A 27385-nucleotide genomic window follows, 5' to 3' on the forward strand; every position below is an offset into this window, starting at 1 on the left:
CAGGTTTGATCCCTGATCAGGGAACTAGATCCCACATGCCGCAACTAAAGATCCCACACGCAGCAACGAAGATCCCAAAGACCTGGCATGCATGCATAAATAAATCCTTTTTTTTAAAAAAAAAGTAAATGGAGAAAAGACTCAAAGTTAATGCCGTAAGAGCCCATCTGGGTGAGTCTAAGGCAGTCAAGGCTGGCTGTGTTGATTCCAAGAGAAAATGTCAGTCAGTCTGTCCTTGGCAAGATGATCCTACAATTGCTGAGAGGCCCCTCTTAAAGCTACTGGAACTACCTCAGATCTGGTTCGGGCTCACCCAAGACGTCCCCCAACACCATGGTGACCCAGCAGGCACGCACAGGGAGAAAGAGCATCAGTCAGTGTGCAGACTGGAAGAGTCTAGGCCACTCATAGTCTCTGAACTTGGTTAACAGGAGTGTTTGGAGCCCCGAAGGTGGAAGTCTTCTCTCTAGCAGGAATGAAGAAGACCAGACCCAGAACTGTGTTGGCTGTGGGAGCCAACAGCACCTCCTCTGGACCCCAGCATCCAGTAAGCCAGCCTTCTCTCCACACCAGGTGCTGGACCATCACCCCAAGTTTCTCTTTTAAGGATGCTCAACAGCTTCTCAACAGTATCATGATTCCAAGCAAGGCAGAAGGTTATAAAGGTAAAGTTTCATTTCAAATACACTCCCCCAGACCATCTAGATAGAGGCCAATGCTCACTACGGTAACATTTAAAAACAAAAATCTTTCTAATGCTAAAAGATTCAGTATTTTCATGGTCATTAAATATCTTTCATCTTTTAGTTTTATAAGACTGTTCACACAACTACATAAGTTATTAAATAATGGTTAATACTGAAACAATGACATTTTTAAAAGTCAATATAATAGCTTATCAGACTTTTTAAAAAGGAATATTGTATCCAAATTCCTATAAAAGCTCAGTTTCTCTCGACGGTATTTAGATGAAATGAAGATAGTAGAAATACAATGGGATTCTGATGAATCTTAATTAAATACAATGCAAACTCTGTTTACCTGAATAAAATCTTTAAACTTTATAATTGATTTTCATGCTTCCAGTACCTCTCGGGGCCTGGAATATCAGAACAAGAACAGAGTATGTGGCCCCAGATGAGCAGGACACAAGAGTCCTCTGGAAGGCCAGAGAAGGGAGCCCAGGCTTATCATCCTTGCCACACTGACCACTCAGTGAACTCAGGGCCGGAGCAGCCCAAGCTGGGCGGCAAGGGTAAGTCAGTGATTAAGAAGTAGGTAGGCTCTTTGGACTTCCCTGGTGGTCCAGTTAAAGAATCTGCCTTCCAATGCAGGGGATGTGGGTTTGATCCCTGGTCGGGGAACTAAGATCCCACATGCCTCGGGGCAACTAAGCCCGCGCGCGCCTCAACTAGAGAGCCCACATGCCACAAACTACAGAGCCCACGCGCTCTGGAGCCCATGTGCCACAGCTAGAGAGAGAGAAGCCTGCGCGCCGCAACAAAAGATCCCGCGTGCCACAACTAAGACCCAAAGCAGCCAAAAATAAAATGGAAGGGAGGGAGGGAGGAAGGAAGAAGGAAAGAAAGCTCTGACTTCTCCCCTAGGGGCAGGTTCCTTTGGCAACAACAGAACCTTTGCCCTGTTTCCATGGTGCTAAGCCTCTTCTCAGGGACCCAGAGCCAATTCTACCGCCACTGTCTGAAACTCTACAATTTTCAGTCTGGCATTTGATCCTCTTTCAGCTTTCTAATAGCAGGGTTTTTCACAGACCTGGCATCAGCTACAGGTCTAAGGAGCCCAAGGAAACCTTTCAGGAGTGAAAGAGAGACAGAAACACTCCACCTTCCAGAAATGCCCTCACAATGGACCCTGGACTGGCCTCCCATTCCCGGTTCCGCAGGTTTGCCTCCGGGGCAGGAAAGAAAGCATGAGGGCGTGTTAGGCTTTCGTCCTCGCTGTCCTCCAACAGGGCCAACCCTTTCCCAGTCGAGCCAGTCCTCGTATCATCCACCCTCAGTCACCGACCCCCCCCCTCCCCGTAGCAGAAAACATCACTCTCTTCAAGGCTCCCCTTCAGTCCCAGGAGCTCCAGGAAGCCTTCCTGTTATCACTTCCCCTCACAGCAGCTCTCCTCCCCTGGCCTGGCCTCAGCCACACCTTGTGACCCTCGCTTACGTAACACATGGCATTTTTCTTCTGAGTTATTTCATCCCCAATTACAGTAATAACAGCCTGGCTGTACTCAGAATCCTCAAACAGAACATTTATTTCTTAATCAGTCTCCTTTCTAAGGATGAAAACAAATAATTAGGAAATAAGAGAATAAGACAACAAATAATCAAGAAGGAAGTTTGTCTTCAAAAAGCAAACTGACAACATCCTGGGGATCAAGAGTTCAGTCCTCCAAGCCCATTTGTTACCACTAACATCTGGGACAAATACCCAGGGGCCACGTAAATGACTTAGTCAAGTTCTTAAATCTCTACTGATAAAGAGGAGAAGGCTTCATATTAGATTTTAAGAAAGGCTGAAATAAAAAGTGTTTTCAGATCAATCCTCAGACATCCTAAAAGCTCAAATACGTCAAAGTTTCAATTCCCCACAGAACTGGCTTAGTAAAGATCTGCTCAGATCACACATTACCCGCAGGCAGAGTCCAGCTGCTCTTCTGCACGCTCTCCTTGGCAGAAGGGACTGGGAAAGTGAGGCAGGACCCCTGACATCGCACAAACCTTAGAAGTGCCCGATCAATACTAAAAGTAAGGCTCTGCCATCTTGAGGGGAGAATGAAGGTGGTGAGAGTGACAGAGAGGAGGCAGGAACACAGCTGTGCCTGGAGAGCCAGATCAGGGGGTTCAGAAAGCAGCTCACCCCGGCGGGCCCACAGTGCCTGCCAAGGGCAAGGAGCCAAGGAGGGAGCCCTACCGTCCAGCTCCTTCTCAATGGAGTCCATCCTATGCGTGACTTCGTCCTGAAGAGACTCCACGTGTGTCAGCAGGTTAAACTGCCACTGGTGCTGGGAGCTCAGCAGCCCCTCTCCGCCTCTGTCCAGCAGCTTCCGAGCGGGGGCTTCCTCAGGTAGGACCTTTTTGGAGACATATTCCCTCACCTGGGGATGCAACAACATTGAAGTTACTGCATGGAGACAGCTCCCAGCCCCTTTTCCAACCAGCCAGTGTCCACAACCATCTGAAAACCCAGTTGCAGTTTGAATATCCCAACTCTCTACCTCCCTGCCCCCTTCCTCCCCTCTTGGGCACTGGGCAGAAGCGTGCCTGCTGTACCAATAACAACCACCTCAGGGCAGCACAGACCTCCGGCTCAGAGGATCCCACAGCTGCTTACCAAAGAATGGCCCAATGCCCTAGGCCTGAAGTAGGCCTCACAGAAGGGCTTCCAGAAACCTGAGATCAGAATACAGCAGGGCGAGCGTAGACAAGGGTTAGTATGTGGATGTCAGACAAACTAGCTTTAAGTCCTAGCTCCATATCTTGCTGAATGCATGTATCTGGATGAGTTACTTCACCTCTCTGGGCCTCTGTTCCCTCATGGGGAAGAAGGAAGTAGTAAATCCTACTTTAAAGGTTCATGAGGATGAAATAGGATAATGTTTATAAAACACAGTGCCGGCCTATGGTCAGCCTGCTACCAATGAAAGAGATTTTTAACCCCAGCTGCCTTGTTTAGGCCCAGTATTTCCTGATTTTTTCATGATGTGCCAGACACCTCTAGGCAATTTGCCTAGTCTGCATGATCACAAACCTTTTCTGGGGTTTGTGACCGCAACCTTTCATTCACTCATTTGAAATGAAACAGGTTCTAGTTAACATTTATTTAGGGGTGACTATGTGCAAAGCCATGTTCTGAGAGCTTTTCACAGATATGCTGCACAGTAATTGAGAGGGCGCTGCCACTGGCTCCACTCGATAGGGGGGTAAGGAGACACGTCTGAGGAGGTGAAGTGACCTGCTCAGAATCACACAGTGATATAAAGTGGCTGAGCCCAGACTTGAAACTGGGTCTGTCTCCAAAGACTATGTCCTCAGCAGCCTCACCCAGCACTGTTTAGACCCTGGCAAGGATACAGGCTGAACGAGGTATAATGCCCACCCTTGAGGGGCTTCTAACCTAGGATGCTCCCCCTCGGCAAGATGCAGCAATGGACTTATGCTGGTGATACCATCCCACACAATGAAGTCTGTGAAGGTAAGTATGACAAGGGTGGAGAAGCTCTCAAATCACACAAATCCTCACTGACAACTGAGGATAGGGCAGAATGAGACCAGTGAACACTGGCAAGAGAACACAGGGGGCTCCAGAAGAGAATGACTTGAATAACAAGAAACTGAGAGTATCTCTTGGGAAAACTGATGAAACCAGCAAATATTTTGACAAAATGGACTGTTCCTATGTCAGGGCTGCAAAGTGAAAAGTAAAGCCAGCATAGAATTGTACTGAAAACCTTATGCCTAACAAAACACCTGACTCATTCTTTGCTTGTGAGAAGGAATAGCACCCACGGGCAACTATAAATTGCACTGAAGAAAAAAACTCACTTTCCTAACTTACTTCCATTTATCAAGTTCCAGTCAACCCTTTTCCCCTGCTACCTCCCACCTCTCCACACCCCGCCCCCAACTCTGCCACTTTGTGGACATTTCCTAGAACCAATGATCTTTGGGGTTTAAGTGGGCTCTCTTGACTTTGTACTCATTTTAACAGACCAAAATACATCTATGATAAGCAAATTTATATACAATTTCACAGTAAATACAACTCTATAATAAACATCTTCCACAGAACATTTAGCCCTAGGAGGAGAAGGTACAAACACTCAAACACCGAATTAAGAACCAGTACAAGCGAGCCCCATACCTTTGGGGAGCTGGGTTTGGGGTCACTGTCCCCTCTGCTCCTGTCTTGTTCTAGAGGCCAGCCCAGGCGCGGAGAGAGGGAATCGTCACCATTCTCGTGGAGGGGGTTGACTGCATCGTCAAGGGCAGAGCGCCGGGTCTCCACCACCAGCTTCTGTTCCACAGCGGGGTAGTAGGTGCGGGGCTTCTGGTAGCAGTGCTCGCTGGTGATATATGACTCCTCCACAGACCGGGGCAAGGGCAGGGGCAGAGGCTTCTCCACCGCCCCGTTCAAAGTTCTATAGCTTGGGGCTTCCTCCCTGCTCTTGGCTTCAGTGACATGGATGTGTTTGGAATGAGATCTCCCCTCCGCCAGATGCTGTTTCCAAGGCTGACACCACAGCTGCAGATCAGGATGCTCCCGGCTTCTGTTGGGAGGGCAAACACGGAGAGGGCTTTGGAGTACCTGGGACCACTGCAGGGGCTTTCCAACAGGGGCGAAGACCTCCCACCTGGGCCAACTGGTACAAGCCACCATTTGCCACACAAGAGGGAATGTAAATCAGCAGCCTCTGAGGAGACCACTTCCAGGCAAGCTCCTGCTGTATCACTCACAGTGAGTGGGACTGGACTTGGGAGTCAGAAGACCTGGCTGCATTTCAGCTCAGCCGCTGATTAGCAGTGCAGCTGAGCCATGTCACTCAGCCAGCCTCGTTCCCGTTTCCTCCTCTGCAAATCTGGCTAACCATCTACCTGTCTGCCAGCAACCACTGAGTTTGCTATAGATGAAGTGAATTAATTTGAATGGAAGTATAGTACTTTGTTGGCAGTAAAGTGCTCTTCAATTGTGACTAAAAATAACCTTAACTTATTAATAAACAGCCATGATAATCCTGGCATGCAATGGCACTCAATTACACAAATCCAGTGGTGACCCGGGAGGGAGGTGGTAACCAGAAGTCATCTAGGCATAGGCCATTAATAACAAAATCTTCTGTTCGCACCATTCCAAAGAGGAAAATCTGTTATTAAAGAACAAGGATTCTGCTCCCTTTTTGGGCCACAGACACTTCTGAGAATCTGAAAGCTCTTGCTACATGTATACGTGTACATAAAACTCTGTGTATGACTTCAGAGTTTCCCACAATCATTCACCGTCTGAGGTTTGACCCAACAGAAAGTCTTTAATTTACTGGATCATAATCAATTGTAAAAAAGGAAAAACAGAAAATACCAGAATGCACTATTCTAAGTAAGAGTAGGTGTTTTGTGAAATTTTAGTTTCTGTTTTGTACATGTGAGTGATATAAAATGTATTTCTTACTGTGGGATATATATTTAAGTTTAAAAGCCACGACTCTAGATAAACTTCACCTTTTTAACTCTTGTTTACCATCCAGAACTTCCATTATAACCTTGGATCATTAAATGAAATGAAGAAAGAAAGGAAAGGAGAAAAGAACGGAGGAAGAAAAACTGGGCTTCCCGAGTAAGGCCCACCAGCTACCGGCAGTTCCTAGCTGGCAGGGGTGTTTGCAAGCAAGTGGGAGGACGGACGGGTACTACTCACATTTGGTTCACAGATGTGCAGAAATGTGTGGGAGCCTTTCCAACTGTCACAATGACTACTGATTGTCACATATGTGACCTCAGCATTCAGTTCACTGAATTCAGAGATGCTAAATATCCTGTAATGCTCGGTACAATTCCACACATACAGAGAATTATCTCATGGTAAAATTGTAAACATTACCTTCACCAGTCCCAACTGAGAAACACTGAAACCAGATCAGCAGGAATTCACCAGCAACTCCCCCATACAGATACCCCCCCAGTCCCACACACACTTTCCTGAAGCCTTCCTGCAGAAATGGAATAGGCCATAAATAGAACAGCATGGAATGATCTTACAGAACCTAAAATTCTGTTCGCAAGGGGCTACAACTATCCTTTCTTGGCTCTCCCACCCCAGCAATCCCCAATACCACTCTGATCCACTGGGGAAGGAGAGGAAACCACCAGCACCGAGGCAGCCTGGGTCCCTGGCCACCTCCAACAGGGTATTCACAGCCTGTACCAGGAACCTAGGACCCCAGACATGCCTCTGACATCACAACTGCATCAGAGGAAATGGGAGTCCTTGTTCACTTTCAGGTCTACTGTAGCCTGAAATCTGTTAACTTGGAGCATAGAGACCACAGTACGGACCTGTTCTTGCACAAAAATCACAAAAGTCTTTGCTTCCTCCCTCCTACAATTTTCATCCTCCCAGCTAAGATCTGAAGCCCCAGCTACTACACAAGGATGACCCTGGCCTTTCTTTGTAAGCCTTGTCAATCATGAAGAAGGTATGCACAGCCATGCATGTTACTTTCAAAATGACAGCATTTGAAGTTATTCCCAGTTTTACTGTTTGCTTTTGAAAATGAATCCACCAGGTCACTTAGGAACAAAATTTCTGAGAATGAAGACCCAGAGCCTGTGATAGCAGAGACTATCCAGGTGTACAGAGACATACTGGGACCACCTCCCTGTCTCCCAGGCTCTTTTCTCCACATATAATGAGTAACAAGATCTCCCTATACTCCCTCCTGAACTTCTTGGAGAAGTCAGATTTAATTCCAGTACAAAGTCACTGCTATAAAGATGAAGGATCTAGGGGCTTCCCTGGTGGAGTAGCGGTTGAGAATCCGTCTGCCAATGCAGGGGACATGGGTTCGATCCCTGGTCCGGGAAGATCCCACATGCTGCGGAGCAACTAAGCCTGTGCACCACAACTACTGAGCCTGTGCTCTAGAGCCCGCGAGCCACAACTACTAAAGCCCGCGCGCCTAGAGCCCGTGCTCCGCAATGAGAAGCCACCGTAATGAGAAGCCCACGCACCGCAACGAAGAGTAGCCCCCGCTCGCCGCAACTAGAGAAAGCCCGTGCGCAGCAACAAAGACCCAATGCAGCCAAAAATAAATAAATAAAATAAATAAATTTATTAAAAAAAAATAAAGATGAAGGATCTAAATGGGGATTTAGAAGGAACAAGGTTCTGGAATATGGGACAGGGCTGGAGCACTGGTATTTCAGTGAGAAGAAAGAGAACACCATCTGACTGAATCCTCAAATGAAAAGAAACATAGCAACATTTACAATCAGGAGCATCATCTGAGGTTTGCCCTCACCTTCCACCTGTCTCAGTCAATTTCTGGCATCTCGTTAAGAAGAAATTCACTTGGCTTATATGGAAGAAAATTTTCTGATTTTATAAAATGTGAGGGAATACCCAGTCTAAGACATCCAAAACAGGGTCACTTGATTCAGTTCACCTCAACAGATACCGTCACAGTAACGGTTAATTTCCCCAGTAACCATCCTTTCCTTCTCTTACACCCACCTCCACCCTCACTCCTGAGTTTGCTCAGGGCACACAGCCACCTGGCTACTAGCCTCCTGCAGTTAGGTGTGTCCGTGAAACCACTTGCTCCCCCTCCTGGGGGTCAGAGCAGAGTTGAGGTACAGATGCATCTGCTTGGACCACGCAGGTGAGATGAACCCTAATAGAATGCCAGAGCAATTAAGACAGAAGGAACCCAAGTCCCCACGTCCATAGCTGGAATCTTGGAGAAAGGCCACCTACCTGGCCTGGACCCCTGCCTACCTCTGGACCATGCCTTATGTGAGAAAGAAAATTCCATTTTGTTTTAGCCTTTATTTTTTTGGTTTTGTTATAGCAGCTTGGCTTTTACCCAAATCAACACATACCCTTGCTGAATGTGCCCTGCTCAACCACTCCTTGCCATGTCTGTACTTGAAGGCAGGCCTCTGTGCACCAGAATGCAAGAGAAAGCAGACCCCCATTCTGTCATCTCCGGGCTCTGACACTCTACTTCACCTGACACCAAGAGGCCTTCAGGACTAATTATAGCACAAAGGAAACCTTGTCGGGAACTGGCCTATCAAGTCTAACTCACTTGTGGCACTAGAGTTTGCATTGTTGATGACGTCATTAAAATGGCACCCTATGGGCAGGCTCGTGGGAGAATTTAAGGAGAGAAGTTATCCCTGCCACACACTGTGCAAACACCAAAAGAAAATTCCTGGAACCACTGAGGAGAGGCAGTTAGAAAGATTAGGACAAGTACTTGGTGGGAGCTGGACTTGAGTTCTAGTCCTGGCTCTGCCCCTGGAAACCACGGGAGAGGGGCTGCCCCACTCAAGGCCCAATTGCCCTATGTGGTAAAGTGGGAGCAGATTATAAAAGCCAACAGACCCCAATATGAGCCACATTTCTTTCTTTCAGAGCTTATGTGAACTTGGGTCATCTGACATGTAGGATACCACCACGGAAGGAAATTCACACTCAATTTGACTCCAAATCCTGGCCATTAAACAGAAGTCCAGCTCCAAAAGGCCTAAAACTTTTCTGTATAAGCAAAACATCAAGAGACATATTTATTGAGCAACCACTATGCTAGAGAGCGGGCCCACCAAAAATGTCTCAACAGCTTTCAATTTTACTTTGTTTACCAATCAAGAATGTTTAGGATGGGAGTTCCCTGGTGGCCTAGTGGTTAGGATTCCAGGCTTTCATTGTCACAGTCTGCAGTCCAGGTTCAATCCCTGGTCAGGGAACTGAGATCCCGCAAGCCGCGAGGTGTGGCCAAAAAAAAAAAAAACCAAAACACGATGTTTAGGATGAATGGATAAACAAAATGTGGTATTACATATAATGGAATATTATTTAGCCTTAAAAAGGAAGGAAATTCTGATACAACTTACAACATAGACAAACCTTAAGGACATTAGTCTAAGTGAAATGAGCCAGTCATAAAAAGACAAATACTGTAGAATCCCATTTATATGAAGTACCCAGAGCAGTCAAATTCAGAGAGACAGAAAGTAGAAGGGTGGCTGTCAGCGGCTGGGGGAGGGGAAATGGAGAGAAGTTGCTTAATGGGTACAGAGTTTGTTTTGCCCCACACAAGGAGTTCTGGAGATTGGCTGCAACAGAGTGAATGTACTTAACACTACTGAACTGTACACTTAAAAATGTTTAAGATAGCAAACTTTATTTTATGTATATCTTACCACAGTTTAAAAAACAAAACCCAAAAACTCAGAACAGGGACTTCCCTGGTCGTCCAGTGGTTAAGAATCTGCCTTCCAAAGCAGGGGACGCGGGTTCAATCCCTGGTCTGGGAACTAAGATCCCACATGCTGCGGGGCAACTAAACCCATGCTCTGCAACTAGAGAAGCCCACAACAAAGACCCAGCGCAGCCAAAATAGAAAAAAACAACTCAGAATGGTACAAAAAACACAAAAAACAAACCATAAATACACCATTTCTTTTTCTTTTTTTTTTCTAAGGCATTTTATTTTATTTTATTTTTTGGCCACACCATGTGGCACGTGGGATCTTAGTTCCCTGACCAGGGATCGAACCTGCACCCCCTGCATTGGAAGTGTGGTGTCTTAACCACTGGACTGCCAGGGAAGTCCCCACACACCATATCTTGATTAAAGTAGTGTTTGTATATACATTTGCCAAAGCTCAATGAACATTTAAAATGGGTGAACTTAATTATATGTAAATTATACCTCAATGGAGTTAATTTTTTTTAAAAAGAATGTTTATCATGTAACTGAGAATTTTAAATAAAAGTCTCAAACTTATCCATCTTATCACTGATTTTGTGGCTTTCCAATTTCTCATATTTATCCTGCCCTCTCCCCACACCAAATCAGACTCATCCCCAAAGCTGCAGGTGCCACACTTACTGCAAGATGCTCATCTTGAGCTGCAGGCCATGCAGAACCTCGATCACTCTCTGCACATCGCCGAGAAGCTGGTGGGTGGCCACAATCTTCTTGGCATTCTGGTGGGAATAGTTCTCTTCTAAAAATGCCAGGCCATGCATATGTCCCCTGCTCAACCACTCCTTGTCATACCAGTACTTGAAGCCAGGCCTCTGACCTAAAGCAGTGACAATGAGAGAGTTAATCCTTGGTCTGAAGGAAACCCAGACCATTTCATCATCGCACAATTATCACACAAACTATTGGAAGGATGGACTGGTGTGTTCATTTTGTTCATTCATTCATCCAGTATACATTTACTTGGCACCTACTATATGCTGGGCTCTCCACTAGGTGTTGGGGATAAGGTAGTGAGAAAAGTATATAAATTTCCTGATCTCTGCAACTGGCCAGAGGTAGAGTGGGAACTTGGATATCTTGTTAAAGTTAAATCACATCATTCCCTCTGCCACTTAAAACCTTCGATGACTTCCTATCGTGCACAGAAGAAAACCCAAAGCCCTGACTGATCTAATGAGGCCGGCAGGACCGGGCTCCTTCCTGCCCTCCTTGCCCCACCCTTTCCGGAACACATTCAAGCTCTTTCTGGTCTTAGGGTCTCTGCTCTAGCACCCATACCCCTGTCTGGAGCACTATTCCCCACGGCCTTTGCAGGACTGGCTCCTTACCACCTCCGCAGAGAGGCCGTTGGTTACCTCCCAAAGTACGAGAGCCTCTTCCGTGCCTCCGAGTCATTCCCGATCTGAAGGCTTTTGCCCCCTCAAAGCATTCATCCCTACCTAACATGTTCTTGTTTAGATGACTTATTTTGACATCTGTTTCTGGTCCAAACCCCACTAAAAGCCAGAAGAATAGGAATTGTTTTGTTCATGGTTATATCCTCAGTGTCTGGCAAAAGGCATCTTGAATGGATTTATCAAATGGAAAGAAGCCCCAAGTGCCCCTCCAACTGTCACATACCGCCTAACTAAATGAATGGTCAGGCCCCCCACACCCTTCTCTGGACCTCCATTTCCCATCTGTAACAATGACAGATGAACCGAACAGCTTCAGCGGTTCTGTTCATTACAGGGATCCTAAGGAAGGACTGAAAACACAACCACACGTGACTTGGCACAGTGTTTCCTGCTGTAAAAGCCAAGGGAACAGCTTCCAATCAGACTGTTGTTCACCTCTCAATGGCTATAAAGACCCTAAAATAACCCAGGCAAACCCTATCAAGGTCCTGGCGCTATTTCTGGCTTTTCTAAGACACATGGTGGGGATACACCTCCACTCTGTTAACAACACCTTTAAGTAACCTTTAAAGAAGAGATCTGTTAGATTAAACTTCTGGCCCAAGACTGCAGAATCAAACATAGTCAATAAATGTGACAGTCACTGAGTGCTCAATTCAAGGAATCTATTCCCAGCCTTGGCAATTTAGTTATAAAAGTTCAGCAAGTGCATAGGGATTGATGACGATGGTGTATATGATTTCTAAAAAGAGAAAAGTGGACAGAAAGAGTGAGAGACAATAAAGTAGACAAAAGAGATTTTTAAACGGTGCCCTAAAGGAGCCCTGGGGATTATGTGTGGTATCTCAGAGGCAGCTGCCACAGAGGTAGCCTGAGCAGCAGGATTCAAAGCAGCACTACCTGTTTTACAAGACAAAGGTCAGAGACACCAGTTGTCATCTCCTATCCAGCACTAACTGTCTGAGTGATCTTAGGCCAATCATGTCCCTTCTGGGCCTGTTGCTTGCCTGTTAAATGTCAAGGCTAAACTAAGTGGTCTCTGAGATCCTGCCCATCAATTATATTCCATGACTTATGGACTAATCTTCTGACCATATTCTTTCCTTGGGATAAAGGGAAAAACAGAGGCAGATTGCTCTCTGTCTATAGACTAATCTAGCACAGGAAGACACAGTGTCACAATAGAGGTTATCAGGCCCCAGGGGGACCTACTTGCTGGAAAATGAACTGTGGTAGCCCAGGCCCTCCCTATACAACCAGCAAAATCAAGAGACTTGGTCCCACAAGTCAGTTCTAATTCCAATCTGCTTCATGAGATTAGGAAAGTCATTCATTTCCCTGGGCATCAATTTTTTCCTCATAAGCAGAAATAAGAATAGGAGCTCCTACCAGGCCCACCTCATAGGACAAAAAGGAATAACAGAAGCAGAGGCTCTCCAGCGTTGTCTAGCTGTAAGGGGATCATGGGACTGGACCCAAGGGGAGCAACCTTACAGGTGATGAATGCAGACGATGTCACATCCCACTGACAGCAAGACAAGAACCACAGATTTATAATCCACCCCTGAGATTTCTGGAAAGGGGAACCCAAGAGCCATAGGCCAGCCCTGCGGTCAAGGAACAATGAAACGAACTGATCCTAAGGAATTAATTCACTGCTCTGGGTGGCAGACAGGCTCTTGGCAAACACACCTTTCCCCTCCCCTCAAGGGCATATCTCCCTTCCAGGTGGCAACGATGCAATGGAAGGCAGATGCCACCAGAGGGAGCAGAGGCCGGTTTCCAACCCTTCAACAGCCCTGAAAAGCCAAGGACAGAGCCCACAACCTCATGAACTCTCAAGAAAAGGAAAAGGGGCTTGCTCTGGCAGCACATATTCTAAAACTAGAACAACAGAGAAAAGATTCGCATGGCCAACACGCAAGGATGACATGCAAATCGGTACAGCGTTCCATTGTTTATACAGTTTCAGTCGTACAATATGCAAAAGTTCTGGAGATCTGCTATACAACATTGTGCTTATAGTTTATAAAGAATACTGTACTGTACACTTAAAAATTTGTTAAGACGGTAGAGCTCATGTTATATGATTTTTACCCACCCACTCACCCTCCCCCTCACAACAAAATTCTAGCTCAAGGCCAGGCCTTCCACTAGGTGAACCTCTTCATACATGCTCTCTTACTGCCAAGTTCAGGACAGCTGGCCACCAGGTGAGCTAGCAACAAAGGCGAAGAGGAGGCAGAGTCTAGCCGATGCTGAAGAAATGAGTCTCAAGACCACAGACACTCAGGCTGCTTCACCGCCAGCTGTGCTAAGGAAAAGGCTACACATTGTTAATATCCCTGACTCCAGAAATCTCTACCTGGAGGGTCTTGGCAAACATAACAGGTGTATTTCTCAGGCACATTTTCTTCCAGTAATCCCATGCAGACCCCATGCTGCCAGCACTGGCACTCTTCACACTGTTAGAATTAAAGAAGCAATAAAAATTAAACTCAGAAGGAATCCTCCATCCAAAAATAAGACCCACCTGTGGGGGGAAAGGGGCAGTGGGAGGCGGAAGGAGGAGGGAGGGAGAGGAGGAGGAGGGAGTGGGAGCTGAGCTGCAACCACTCTTCCAGAGCAGCCACTAGCCACCTGTGCTTTTAATATTTCAGTTAACAAACTAATTTAAAATTCAGTTCCTTAGTCCCACTAGCCACATCTTAAGTGCTCAACAGCCGTATGAGGCTAGTAGCTACCGTACTGGACAGCACAGATGAAGAACATTTAAATTAAACAGTACTGATCTCAGAAAAATGACTATTTACCCTCCCATTTCTAGAGGCTTTCACGTTTCTGATCACTTTATAAAGAGAGGAATAACTGTTTAAGTCCTTAGAGGGAGGTTAACTTAGAAAGACAAAAACCTGAGTTTGAATTCTGGCTCAGACATTCATTAGCTGTGTGACCTTGCACAGGTCACTTCTCCACCCTGGGCTTCAGTTTCCCCATCTGCAAAATAGGATACTATTCCTACCAACCGTGTGGGGCTGTTTGTGAGGAATCAATGGGTCACATGTCAAAGTTCATATCGTAGAGCCCAGCACACAGCTTTTATGTATTAAAAGCCTATCTATTACTGCTACGAATGGGTAGGCTAACTCACTTTGATGCCTCCTGGACTCAACATGTGCTAGCACTTTGCATTTGTTCTTTCTAAACCTTACCAACGGTCACACAGCTGAGAAGATGCAACAGTGGATCAGAACACAAGCCTGGCTGACTGCAAGGCTAGTTCTTTTAATCCCTAGGCTCCACTGCCTTCCCTGGGGAAGGGGGAAAGAGAGAAGGGGCAGGAGGCAGAGAGGGAAAGAAAGGAGCAGAGGATGAGGGCAGCACTGGGAGACAGACGTGTGGCTGGCCTGAGGATAGCAAGCCTGAGGGCTAAGGGTCCAGAGGAGGGAATGGAGAGGAAAAGGATGCCAAAGGAGATACTAGGACACTTTAAGCAATTCCAAACCAAAGCCCTAAACCTTTAACTACCCAACCAAATGGATAGCTCTGGAAAGTGGACAGCGAGCTTCCGACATGGTCTGGAGGGTGGGCCACCAGCCTGGCCCCAAGGGAGAAAGCTCACAGTCCTCAGCCACTTGGAGTCAGATAGGCCCCAGCATCAAAGGGCTTTTATGGGCTAACAGGGGCAGAGCTGGAACAGAGACTTCAGATAAGATGTGATCCAGATTCTTCCATTTCCAATGAGGAAACTAAAGGCTCAGAGGGAAAGAAAAGGGTATGAGACAACAAAGGCAGTTAGTAGCAGAAAACAGACTAATAATTAAGAATGAAAGTCTCTCCCACCAATGACTTCGTCTTTTAAGAACTAGGATACACCAAAATTGAATCAAATACACCTAAGTTGAAAATTTCAAAATAACGTTTTTCATGTGGGTCTGGCTAATATACATTATTCATTTTTAAAAAGTTTAAATTGGAACGTCCCTGGCAGTCCAGTGGTTAAGACTCTGCACTTCCACTGCAGGGGGCGTGGGTTCAATCCCTGGCTGGGGAACTAAGATCCCACATGCCGTGTGGTGCGGTGAAAATTTTTTTTAAATAAATATTAAAAATAAAAGTTTAAATTTTTTTTTTGTGGGGGAGGACAGCTGTGCCACGCGGCTTGAGGGGTCTTAGTTCCCCGACCAGGGATTGAACCCAGGGCCCCACCCTCCAGCAGTGAGAGCGCTGAGTCCTAACCACTGGATCGCTAGGGAATTCCCCAAAAGTTTAAATTTAGAAGTGAACAAGAACAATAACAGAAAAGATAAAATATCTAAGAATAAATCTGAGACTAAGAATAAAAACATGCAAGGTCTGTGTAAAGAAAATTTTTAAATATTTGAAGGACATGGAGACTTAAGTCAATGAATGGTAAGTTGTACTTTATTCCTGGATAGCAAGAGTCATTATCATAAGGATGTCAGTTCTCCTTGAATTAATATATAAAAATAATGTAATGCCAACAAAATAATAAATTAATAGCTCTGGAACTATACAGAAGCTGATTCTAATAGCCAGGAAATTTATTAAAAAGAACAAAGGGGGTACTAGCCCTACCAGATATTTTTAAAATATTATAAAGGTATAATAACTAAAATAGAATTGTACAAGTAAATATACAGGCAGAGAGATCAATGGAAGAGAGAATCCAGAATGAGATCCAAACTACATACGGAAATAGAGTAAATAAAGGCGGCGTTTCAATAATAAGACGTGGTGTTGGGACAACTGGGTAGAGAGAGCCTTCACCTTATACCAGGATAAATTCCAGGCGGATCAAATATTTATATGGTTTCCAAAAAATAAATGAAACCTCAAAAGTACCAGAAGAAACCATGAAAAATTCTTTTATTGACTTTTCTATAAATTTTTATGAACTTCCAATGAGGAAGCAACTGCTATTCAAATCTCAAAAGCCATTAAAGAAAAGTTTGATATATTTGACCTCACAAAAACAAAAAAATCTATAAGACAAGCCAAAAGACAGATGACAAGGTGGGTACAAATATTTGTAACTGTTCTCACAGCTGATACAAAAACATATCTACAAAAAGCTTACACAGGGACTTCCCTAGTGGTCCAGTGGTTAAGACTCCATGCTCCCAATGCAGGGGGACCAGGTTCGATCCCTGGTCCAGGAACTAGATCCCACGTGGCGCAACTAAAAGATCCAGCGTACCACAACTAAAGATCCCGCACACCACAACTAAAGATTCCACACGCCGCAACTAAAGATCCTGCACACCACAACTAAAGATCCCACACACGGCAACGAAAATCCTGCACGCAGCAACAAAGATCCCATGTGCCGCAAATAAGACCCAGTGCAGCCAAATAAATAAATAAATATTTTTTTTAAAAAAAAAGCTTATGCAAATGGGTATGAAAACGACCAACCATCCAACAGAAAACTGAATAAAGGACATGAACAGGCAGGTCAAAGGAAAAAAACACATCTTAAATAAAAAGATGTTCAAAGCAACCATTATAAGAATAAAGTAATGTAAGGGAACTTGAATTAATATAAATTAATGTCAAATGAAACCAGCCTAATAATATACATACACATTAGTATTTCTAGATTCTGGGATTACATGTAAATATCAATTAATTCTTCATACCTTTATGTATTGCCTGAAGTTTTTACAATAAGCACTTACTACTTTCATCACACAAGTGTTATTCTCATGAAAAACTGTTTATAGAGTATAATTTTCATTTATATATGCATGTGTATGTGTGTATTCTAAAATAACAACAGTGATTTATCCCTGGGTAAAAATAATCTGAGTAATCCTTGTTTTCTTCTTTGTAGTTCTTGGAAAATGCAGAAAACCACAATCATAAAAATGTTTTAAGTATATTAAAATAAATTACAAAATGGCTATACTAGTAGATTGTTTTTTCACTTATCTGAAGCGCAAAGATAAAGAAGTTTGATAGTACTCTGTACTGACAAGGGCGCTGGTAAGACTGTTCTTTGGTACACCAGGGAAGGTTTATAGAATATTGTTATGACAACAGTATTTGTCAAAATAATAAATGCACGCCTACTTTGGTCCTGGAATTTTACTTTCAAAACTTGGTCCCACAGATATACTTACACAAAATTATTCATTACATCACTGCTAAGATTAGAAACAATCCAAACGTCCATCAACAAGGGAAGAGTTAAATAAATGATGATCCACCCATTATACAACCCTTAAAAAGAATGGGGAAGCTTTTTTAGATTTGAAAATGGAATGGTCTTCAACATATATTATTAAATGAAAAAAAGATACTGAAAACACTATGTATTAAAATAACATTGTGTTAAGAAAAAAGATGGTTGTACAGCAATGTAAATGTACTCAATGCCAGTTCACTTAATGCCACATATATTGAAAAATGGTTAAGATGGTAAATTTTATGTATACTTTATCACAAAAAGAAAGAAAAAAAATGGAGAGAATATATTTGATATCGCTTGTTTAGCCACTGAATGTTTCTGGAGTGATACCTAAGAAGATGACAAGGGCTGCCTCCAGCGAAAGCAAATAAAGTTTTTAAAATGGGCTTCTTATTAAAGCTGCTACACAATTTTCACTGGGGTCCAGCACCTAATGTTATGTATTTGTTGCTCTAGGGCAAAGGTCAGCAAACTACAGCCCACAGGCCAAATTCAGCTTGAGTCCTATTTTTGTAAATAAAGTATAATATGAACATAACCATGGTCATTCATTTTTTTGGATTGCCTCTGAATGCTTGGGGCAGAGTTGAGTAGTTGTGACAGAGATCACATGGCCCAAAGCCTAAAATATTTATTTTCTGGTCCTTTAAGAAAAAGTTTGCCAAAACCTGCCTTAGAGCAATTAAAATAATTTAAATATTAAATGGGTTTCCTGATGTTCATTTTTTTATGTGGTACCCAGATTTCTCAAACATTCATGATTACTAAGTAGGATTTTAACCTTCCAGTGATTTAAATTAGCACTGGTAAATAAAATCAAATAATAATATACATGAGCAATACTGCTACCAAATAACGAAAATGATCAAAGAAAACTATTTCTCTAAAGTAATCTTCTAGAGAACAAATTCTAAATGTTTTCTAGGGTTGTGCAAATTATCAATGTAAGTTTAAAATTTATTTTAAGAAAAAATGATTTGAACTTTCCTAAATGATGAATATATTTAAAACTAGACGAATACATTTTAAAAGTTTAAACTGTATTGTTCCAGTTAGCTCCCTCTAAATTTATGCCTTTTGCTAAAGTTACTGAGTGGAAAAAGGTACCCTGCTCACAATGACAGGTATAGTCAGAAACTGTCCCTCTATAACACAAAGCCAGCTGGACAACAAGTGGACAGCAGAGAAGAGTCTTCTACAACAAAACCCAAGGTGTTCTGAAGTGAGCTCGTCACCACCACAATGCCAGACAGGAAGCCACAGTGCTGAGCTGAGCTGCGGGGAAGGTCATGTGGAGCCTGGGAAGCAGGCGATGGAATTCAGTTCCTGACTCTGCCATGTAACAACTGGTGTGGCCTCAATTTTTTCAAACTTAGTTTTCCTCACAGCACAAAATGGCACTTCAAGCTCTACCCGCCCCAAACACCCCATGATCCTTGCCACTTACAGAATAGTCAATGGAGAAAGTACAGTGGTGGATCAGAACTGCAACTCTTATACTGATTAGCTGGAAGAGCCTTGCCAGGAGAGGCCTTCGTTACTCACCCACTAATGATTTCTAAGGACAAATGAGGACCAATTCAGGCCGCCAAGGCCCAGAACTGAGCACACACCCAGAGAGACAGGATGAAAACTAACGATCTTCGACATACTTTAATTTTATTTATTTATTTATTTATTTATTTATTTATTTATTTTTATTCTTGGCCGCGTTGGGTCTTTGTTACTGTGCGTGGGCTTTCTCTAGTTGCAGCGATGGGGGCCACTCTTCATTGCAGTGCACAGCCTTCTCATTGTGGTGGCTTCTCTTGTCGCGGAGCATGGGCTCTAGGCACATGGGCTTCAGTAGCTGTGGCACACGGGCTCAGTAGTTGTGGCTCGCGGGCTCTAGAGCGCAGGCTCGGTAGTTGTGGCGCACGGGTTTAGTTGCTCCACGGCATGTGGGATCTTCCTGGAGCAGGGCTCGAACCTGTGTCCCCTGCATTGGCAGGCAGATTCTTAACCACTGCACCACCAGGGAAGCCCTTCAACATCCTTTTTTTAATTTTTTTTTTCAACATCCTTTTAAAGCCAAACTTAAAAAAAAAATTCTACTGGAGGGAAAAAAAAAAAAAAAAAAAAACCAACGGTTTTCATGTTACATAAGTTTTTGAATTATATTCCACTGAGTTTCAGAGATTCTACAAATGGGTGTGTTTTATAAAATGGGACTATTTTAGAAGACAAAACAAAACAAAAAATACACACTCCAAGCTTAAATGTTAAGACAACAGAGCCCACCGGTACACATAATTCTGTACTGCTGGGCTAACTTAGTATTATGCTGTCCTCAGAACAAAGCTTTTCTTCCCATCTCTGATTAACCAAAGTGACTACACAGCATGCTGTTTAGGAAAAGTCCCCATACAATGGCCATGTTCATTAGGCTTGTCTCACAAAAAAAGGAAAACAACTGAGCCACTGAAATGCTCCAAGTTGGCAACCACCGCTCACAACCCCACCTGCATATTAGACCTCATGGGAAGAGGCCAGCCATTCACATTTTTGAACTTAAAAGTGAAAATTATTCATTTTGAACTTCCAAAACTACTGCTTTTATCTGTTACACATTTGGGGGTTCTGTGAAAAGAGTCCATTAGGGAAAAGGGTTCTGATGCTGAAAAAGTGATTTGAAAACCACTGACCTAATGCATTCTAAAGGTCATAAATATCAGGAGCTATTTGAGACCATTCATGTACCTTGAATTCCCAGAGGTTGCCATGAAGGCTATTAAAAAAAAAAGAAACTCCCAGAAGAATTCTAACCAGCATAAACGTGACTTACTTAAAAAACTCAGGCTCCCTGGAGTCAGCCAGGCAGCAGCCACCTCCACCAGAACTGTGATTAAGAGCAAGAGAAGCGCCAGAGGCAAGCAGGTGCTGGCCAGTCATGCTCTCCCCAAGCAGGCAGGGAGGCCCCCCAACAGGCACATCCCAGAAATGGAGATGACAAATACAAATGCCAAGAAAATGAAGAATGAGAAACAGACAAGTTATAAAACTGGCCTCCATCTCTTTAGGCCATAAAGAAAATTTACCTGAGACAGAAGATATGGGTCCATAGGAAGATCAAACTGCCCCTCCAGAGATTTGGGTCCCTACTGTTCAACTCCTCACTGTGTGACCACAGGCAAGGCCCTTCTCATTTGTGGGTCCAGCTGGCCCAAGCAGAGCAGAAGAGGTTTAGACTCAGTGATCCCTCAAGTCCTCTCTTATTCTATTCATAGGCTATTTATACCAGCCTGAGATGCAGAGGAAGCTGAGCCAGTAAGCAAAGCTCAATCTGCTGCTGACAGCACTGCCTACCTGGGGCTTCTGACATGACATTATTTTTGCTGGCCTCAGACTGTATTCCCTCAAAATTCCCTCCAAGGACCAGTTTGTGCTCCTCTATACCTGTGTCTCCTGGAAGCTCCACCTACCTGAATCATGAAGTCATTTTCCTCCTGAACCTCACAGATGCAGCGGACCACTTCAAAATCATAACGGTCCTCCCCATCAAGTTCCTCATCTGGGTTAGTGGTCACATCAACGTCTTGGCCATACTCCTCATCGCTCCAAAGAAAGCTCTCGGAGGAGGAGTCACTCAGATTATCTTCTTCTGAGAGGAAAGGGAAAACAGCAGTCACTTTTTAAAATTATAGTTATAAAATTTTAAAAAACCCCTAGATTGTCAAGAGTAGAAATGACCTTACAGACCTTCTCCACTGTGAACCTTCACAGAGCTGGGAAACGCGAACTCCAATCTGTTCCTCAGGCCTGTCATCTACTAACAACCCGAATGATATGTGCTGCCTGGCAGTGAACTAAACTCCATTTCCTCATTTTCCTGACAGTGAAGCCCAAGGTAAATGGCTGCTCAAGGTCACAGAGCTCACTGGCAGAGAAACTGCAACTCCACAGGAGCCACAAAGATCATCATCCCTAACGACTCAAACGTGTTCCTTGACCTCACCCCACCCAGCCGTGACCTGGCTTACAGCCCAGTCTGTATCCACAGCTACCTTTAAAACTCTGTAAACACTGGGGAATGAGGAAGGGGCAGATTCCAGGGATAATCAGAACCAGAATCACTAGATCTTGGTACCTGATTAGTGGTTATTACAGCTATCCTTTACTGATCACTTATTCTATACCAGCCACTGTTCTAAGTACTTTCCATATACTTATTAACTACTTTTAAACTCACAATCACCCTATAAGTTGCTAAAGAAGGGGAAACTTCAAGGTTGACTCAGATTTCCCCAAGCAACCAGGTTAGATGCAGAGGCCACCAACAAGAAATGGAGGAACGGGAGGGGCAGGTGTGCAAGGAGTTGGGGGATAATGGATTTGGTTATAGACACACTGGCTTAGAGGTACCAAAGAGACACTCTACTAAGACCAAAGTTGGAGAGAAGGGACGTTCTGGAAAGGTATGGCTAATGGCCTATTTATTTGATGTACTTCTTGTTTAAAAGACCTAAAAGACTACTTGCAGAAGGCCTGGGAGTAGATTACAATATCAACATAAATCCATAAATCAGACTGCCGTGCTGTACAAATGATCAAGCCAGCAGAGCCTCCTTACCGGACATTTTCACTTTCCCTTTGTGGTTTCCAGATTCTGAGCCATGGAGCTGTGGGCTCATATGGACCCCGGGCTTGTGTGAGGACCCACACCTGGTGACAGCAAATGCCTTGGGTGGAGAAGGTTCCTGGGAGGCATCACTGATCTCCTCATTGCAGGGGCATTCTGGAAGAACAAGATCAGGAAGAAATTATCACCCTCAGACATCACTAGGGCATTCCAGAATCAACCCCATCCAACCAACAGCTCTGCTGTTCAAAGAGCTCAAATGCTCAGAAGCAATTCAGCTAGAACAGATTTAGGGATTAATACTTCTAGCTACCTCCAAGAACCTCAAAACAAAAAGCTTCTTCCTCACCATCACCCTTCTCCCCTTTTTCTGATAAGATTGCTTTTCTAAGCCAGAAGATACTTTGAGAATAAAATGTGGCATCCCTTTAGCTCCCAAGACTGGAACACTGATTTTCTTAAAAATCAGCATTTTTTTGGGGGCTAGACACACACTTTTCAAGAAATGAATCCTTTCTTGAAAGGGTTCAGAGACGTGTGTTTAAGAGTTGTGTGTGCAGACAAATACAGTCATTCACCTGCATATCCTCTCCTACAATGGCGCTTCCATTGTGACAGAGCACACCGGCCAACACAGCAAGAGGGAGGGCTTTCTAAATACCAATGTGGCCTTGTAGCACCTGGGGTCAGCTGAGCCCACAAGCTCCATTAAAGGCCTGCTGGCCCTTCCTCTCCTCAGAGGCCAAGACTGGGGAGAAGCAACCCCTCCCTACCTACAGTAAGGAAATCCAAGTGAAACGCCCCAGGGGAAAATTTACCAGGTTTGGTTTTCTTTTTCTTTTTCTTTTTCTTCTTTGGCTTCACCCTCACAAACTCTTTGAATTTCTTCTCTTTATTCTTCTCCTTGTCTTTTGCAGCTAGAATTAAATACAAGTGTAAGTATTGGCATTCTAACATTTTGTTTTCAATGCCGGGATGTTTATGCTTAAGTAAGTAAGCATGCACAATGTGAAGAACTAAAATGGTCAGTAGAACAGAGTTCCAGGTCTGGTTCTGCCTGGAAGGTCACCTTCCGTCCTCCTCAGAGCTCTGCAGCCCCTTCTCTATCATCAAGCCTTTAGACCAGAGGCTGGCAAACTCTGGCCCACTGCCTGTTATTATAAATAAGTTTTATTGAAAATACACTATGCTCATTTGTTACATGTTGACCATGGCTGCTGCCACACTTCAATGGCAGATTTGAGGAGTAAAGACAGAGACCTTATGGCCTTCAAAGCTGAAATATTTATTGTCTGGCCCTTTACAGAAAAAATGTGCCAACCCTACTTAGATCACTACTTTTTAACACTGGCTACATATTGCAATCACCAAGGGAGATTTTTAGAAAGTGAATGCCCGGGTCCCACCCACAAAGATTCTGATTTAACTGGCTTGAGGTGTAACCTGAACATCAGGATTTTGTTTGCTTGATTCTTCTTCTTCTTTTTTTTTAATAATTGAAGTATAATTCATATAATATAAAATTATCCACTTAAAAAGGAATAATTCACACCTTCCAAAAACCACAACTTCATTCTCTGCTACTTTTCACAGCAAAACTTCTTAAGTTATCAATACTCCCTGCCAAACTTCTCAATTCAGTTTTCCTAATTCCCCTCTAAAAAGCTTCCCACCTACCACTCAACTGAGACTGTAGTTTTCAAGTTAATAATAGCCTAACCATTGCAAAAATCCACTTGTTTCTTCTATCTTATCAAACATATCTGTAGCATTTCAAATAATTGATCATGCCTTACTTTTTAGGTGTTAAGATATGTTTAAGCATACATATACCCTGTGACCTAGCCATTCCACTCCTAGATATTTACTCAAGAGAAAGGATAACTTATGTCCACACAGAGACTTGTATATGAACGACCACAGCAGCTTTAGTTGTAATCTCCCAAAATGAAAATTGCCCAAATGTCCATCACCAGGTGAATGGACAAATAATGTGTGGTGTATCCATACAATGGAATACCTCCAACAATAAAAGTATAAACTATTAATAATATGCAGCAACGTAAGTGAACCTCAATAAGTATGCTGAGTAAAAGGAGCCATATAAAATCTAATGCAGGGGCTTCCCTGGTGGCGCAGTGGTTGAGAATCTGCCTGCCAATGCAGGGGATACGGGTTCGAGCCCTGGTCTGGGAAGATCCCACATGCTGCAGAGCAACTGGGCCCGTGAGCCACAACTACTGAGCCTGCACGTCTGGAGCCTGTGCTCCGCAACAAGAGAGGCCGTGACAGTGAGAGGCCCGCGCACCGTGATGAAGAGTGGCCCCCGCTCGCCGCAACTAGAGAAAGCCCTTGCACAGAAACGAAGACCCAACACAGCCAAAAAATAAAAAATAAATAAATAAATAAATAAAATCTAATGCATACTGCATGATTCCATTTATATAAAATTCTAGAAAATGAAAACTAATCTATATAACAGAAAGCAGAATAGAGACTACCTGGGGATGAGAGAGGGGGGAGGAGTAGAAAGGAGGAATTAAAAAGGGGCATAAGGAAATTTTAGGAGGTAATGGATATGTTTACCATTTTACTGTGGTAATGGCTGGGTATATATATATATGCCAAATCTCATCAAATTATACAATTTAAATATGTGCAGTCCACTGAACAACAATTAAGCTTTAATAAAGCTGTAAGTAGGTAGGAAGGAAGGGAGGGAGGGAAAAAGAAAGAGCAATCCAGTAGCATGTAGTACATTCACAATACTGTGCAACCAGCTCTACCCCAGTTCCAAAACATTCCCATCACTCCAAAGTAAAACCACTTACCATTAAGCAGATTCTCCCCAACCCCTCAACCCTTGGCAACCACCAATCTGCATCTGTCTCTATGAATTTATCCATTCTGGACATTTCATATATATACAATAAGTGACCTTTTGTGCCTGGCTTCTTTCACTTAGCGTAACGTTTTCAAGGGCATCAGCGTTTTTAAAAACACTCTCCAAGTGATTCCGATGTAGAATCAAGATGGATCACAAAGCAAGTGTGGGGTAGGATAAGCAGTCAGGTTCAACTGATTTTAACTGAGCACTTGTGTGCAAATATCACAAACATCTCATTTAACCCTAACAACCACCTGTGTATATTATTCCAGTTTCACAGATGAGGAAATTGAAGCTTGGTGAGGTGATGACACCTGCTTGACATCATACAGACATTTAAAAACAGGTTCATCTGGCTCTCCAGCACCAAGTCAGCACTACCTCCAAGGCCCCTCTTCCAAACAGGCATCCAGGAACTGTACGAGAGGACGATGGGCTGCATCTCCCAGCTGGCAAGCCTGGCTCTAGAGGTAGAAGTTAATCTACTGGCTAAAGAACATAGGACTTAAGGGTCTCTAAGCTCCTTTCCTATTAAAATACTCTGCAACTGGGAAACAAAGTTCAACAAACAAGAGCTCTAGAAAAGACCTTAGTCTAATTTACAAAAGTACTCTTTCTAAGATTAAGAAACCAGAGCCCAAAGAAATAAGATGACTAAGCCAAAGTCATGCAGTTGATAAGCAAAACATGGTTAAATGCCTCCTAAATTTCATTCATAAAAGCTATCAACAATATTTACTTTTCCTCTGATCCTGGAAACAATCTTCCTCAGGAATAGAAACAGAACAACTCATTTCTGCACATTTGCTTGGCTACAACCACATTATCAGTCATGGTTTAAATTCATTTATTTAACAAATATTTGAGCATCCACCATGTTCCAAACACCATTCTAGGGAGAAGGGATAAGGCAATGAACAAAAAAAGACAAAAACCCTTGCCCTCACAGAGCTACATTCTAGTGGGTGGGGGCAGAAAGCAAGTAAGTCATATAGTATTTTAGGAGGTGATTAGTGCTATGGAAAAAATAAAGCAGGGAAGGGGGATAGTAGGGATGAGGGAAGGGGAGATTTGCAATTTTAACAATCTGTGGTCAGAGAATGCCTCGCTGAGAAAAGGACATCTGAGCAAAGACCTGAAAGGAGTGAGAGAACAAAACATGCAGAAATCTGGGAGAAGAGTCTTCCAGGCCAGGGACAGCAAATGCAAAGATTCTAAGGTCAGGAAGGCCTTCAGTGTTCAAGAAATAGGCACAGGGAACACTTCCTAACTCATTCTACACGGCCAGCATTACTCTAATACCAAAATCAGATAAAGACATTACAGAAAGGAAAACTACAGACCATTATCTCTCATGAACACAAATGCAAAAATATTAGCAAGTTGAATCCAACAATGTATAAAAAGAATTATATATCACAACCAACTGGGATTCATTCCAGGTATACAAGCGAGGCGGGTTCAACATTTGATAATCAATTAATGTAATCCATCATATCAACAGGCTAAAAAAGAAAAATAATATATCAATTGATGTAGGGTATATGCCCAGTAGTGGGACTGCTGGGTCATATGGTAGTTCTATTTTTAGTTTTGTAAGGAACCTCCATACTGTTCTCCATAGTGGCTGTATCAATTTACATTCCCACCAACAGTGCAAAAGGGTTCCCTTTTCTCCACACCTTCTCCAGCATTTATTGTTTGTAGACTTTTTGATGATGGCTATTCTGACCGGTGTGAGGTGATACCTCATTGTAGTTTTGATTTGCATTTCTCTAATAATTAGTTATGTTGAGCATCTTTCCATGTGCCGCTTGGCCATCTGTACATCTTCTTTGGTGAAATGTCTATTTAGGTCTTCTGTCCATTTTTTAACTGGGTTGTTTGTTTTTGGATATTGAGCTCCATGAGCTGTTTGTATATTTTGGAGATTAATTCTTTGTCCGTTGCTCCGTTTGCAAATATTTTCTCCCATTCTGAGGGCTGTCTTTTCGTCTTGTTTATGGTTTCCATTGCTGTGCAAAAGCTTTTAAGTTTCATTAGGTCCCATTTGTTTATTTTTGTTTTTTTTTCATTACTCTAGGAGGTGGGTCAGAAAAGATCTTGCTGTGGTTTATGTCAAAGAGTGTTTTTCCTATGTTTTCCTCTAAGAGTTTTATAGTGTCCAGCCTTACATTTAGGTCTTTAATCCATTTTGAGTTTATTTTTGTGTATAGTATTAGGGAGTGTTCTAATTTCATTCTTTTACATGTAGCTATCCAGT

At 43.4% G+C, this 27385-nt stretch overlaps 1 protein-coding gene and 1 non-coding gene across 8 annotated transcripts in view; one reads left to right on the forward strand and one right to left on the reverse strand.

Moving 5' to 3' along the window:
- The window catches only part of PHF20 (PHD finger protein 20), a 138139-nt gene that overhangs the window by 4258 nt on the left and 106496 nt on the right, over nucleotides 1-27385 (reverse strand). For 6 of the 7 annotated variants that reach the window (XM_059898144.1, XM_059898145.1, XM_059898146.1 and 3 more), the window contains 7 exons: nucleotides 23054-23152; nucleotides 22227-22391; nucleotides 21079-21257; nucleotides 13769-13868; nucleotides 10628-10823; nucleotides 4879-5284; nucleotides 2929-3112 (listed from right to left, as the gene is read on the reverse strand). In XM_059898144.1, coding sequence (XP_059754127.1) covers nucleotides 2929-3112; nucleotides 4879-5284; nucleotides 10628-10823; nucleotides 13769-13868; nucleotides 21079-21257; nucleotides 22227-22391; nucleotides 23054-23152 — 1329 coding nt within the window. The remainder of the gene's footprint in view (nucleotides 1-2928; nucleotides 3113-4878; nucleotides 5285-10627; nucleotides 10824-13768; nucleotides 13869-21078; nucleotides 21258-22226; nucleotides 22392-23053; nucleotides 23153-27385) is intronic. The other variant, XM_059898147.1, reaches the window with a different exon arrangement.
- Nucleotides 13262-13364, forward strand: LOC132350095 (U6 spliceosomal RNA). The gene has a single exon (XR_009497844.1). It is a non-coding gene; the product is annotated as a U6 spliceosomal RNA (small nuclear RNA).

The sequence above is a fragment of the Balaenoptera ricei genome, chromosome 15 (genome assembly GCF_028023285.1).
Source record: "Balaenoptera ricei isolate mBalRic1 chromosome 15, mBalRic1.hap2, whole genome shotgun sequence".
Lineage (NCBI taxonomy): Eukaryota > Metazoa > Chordata > Mammalia > Artiodactyla > Balaenopteridae > Balaenoptera > Balaenoptera ricei.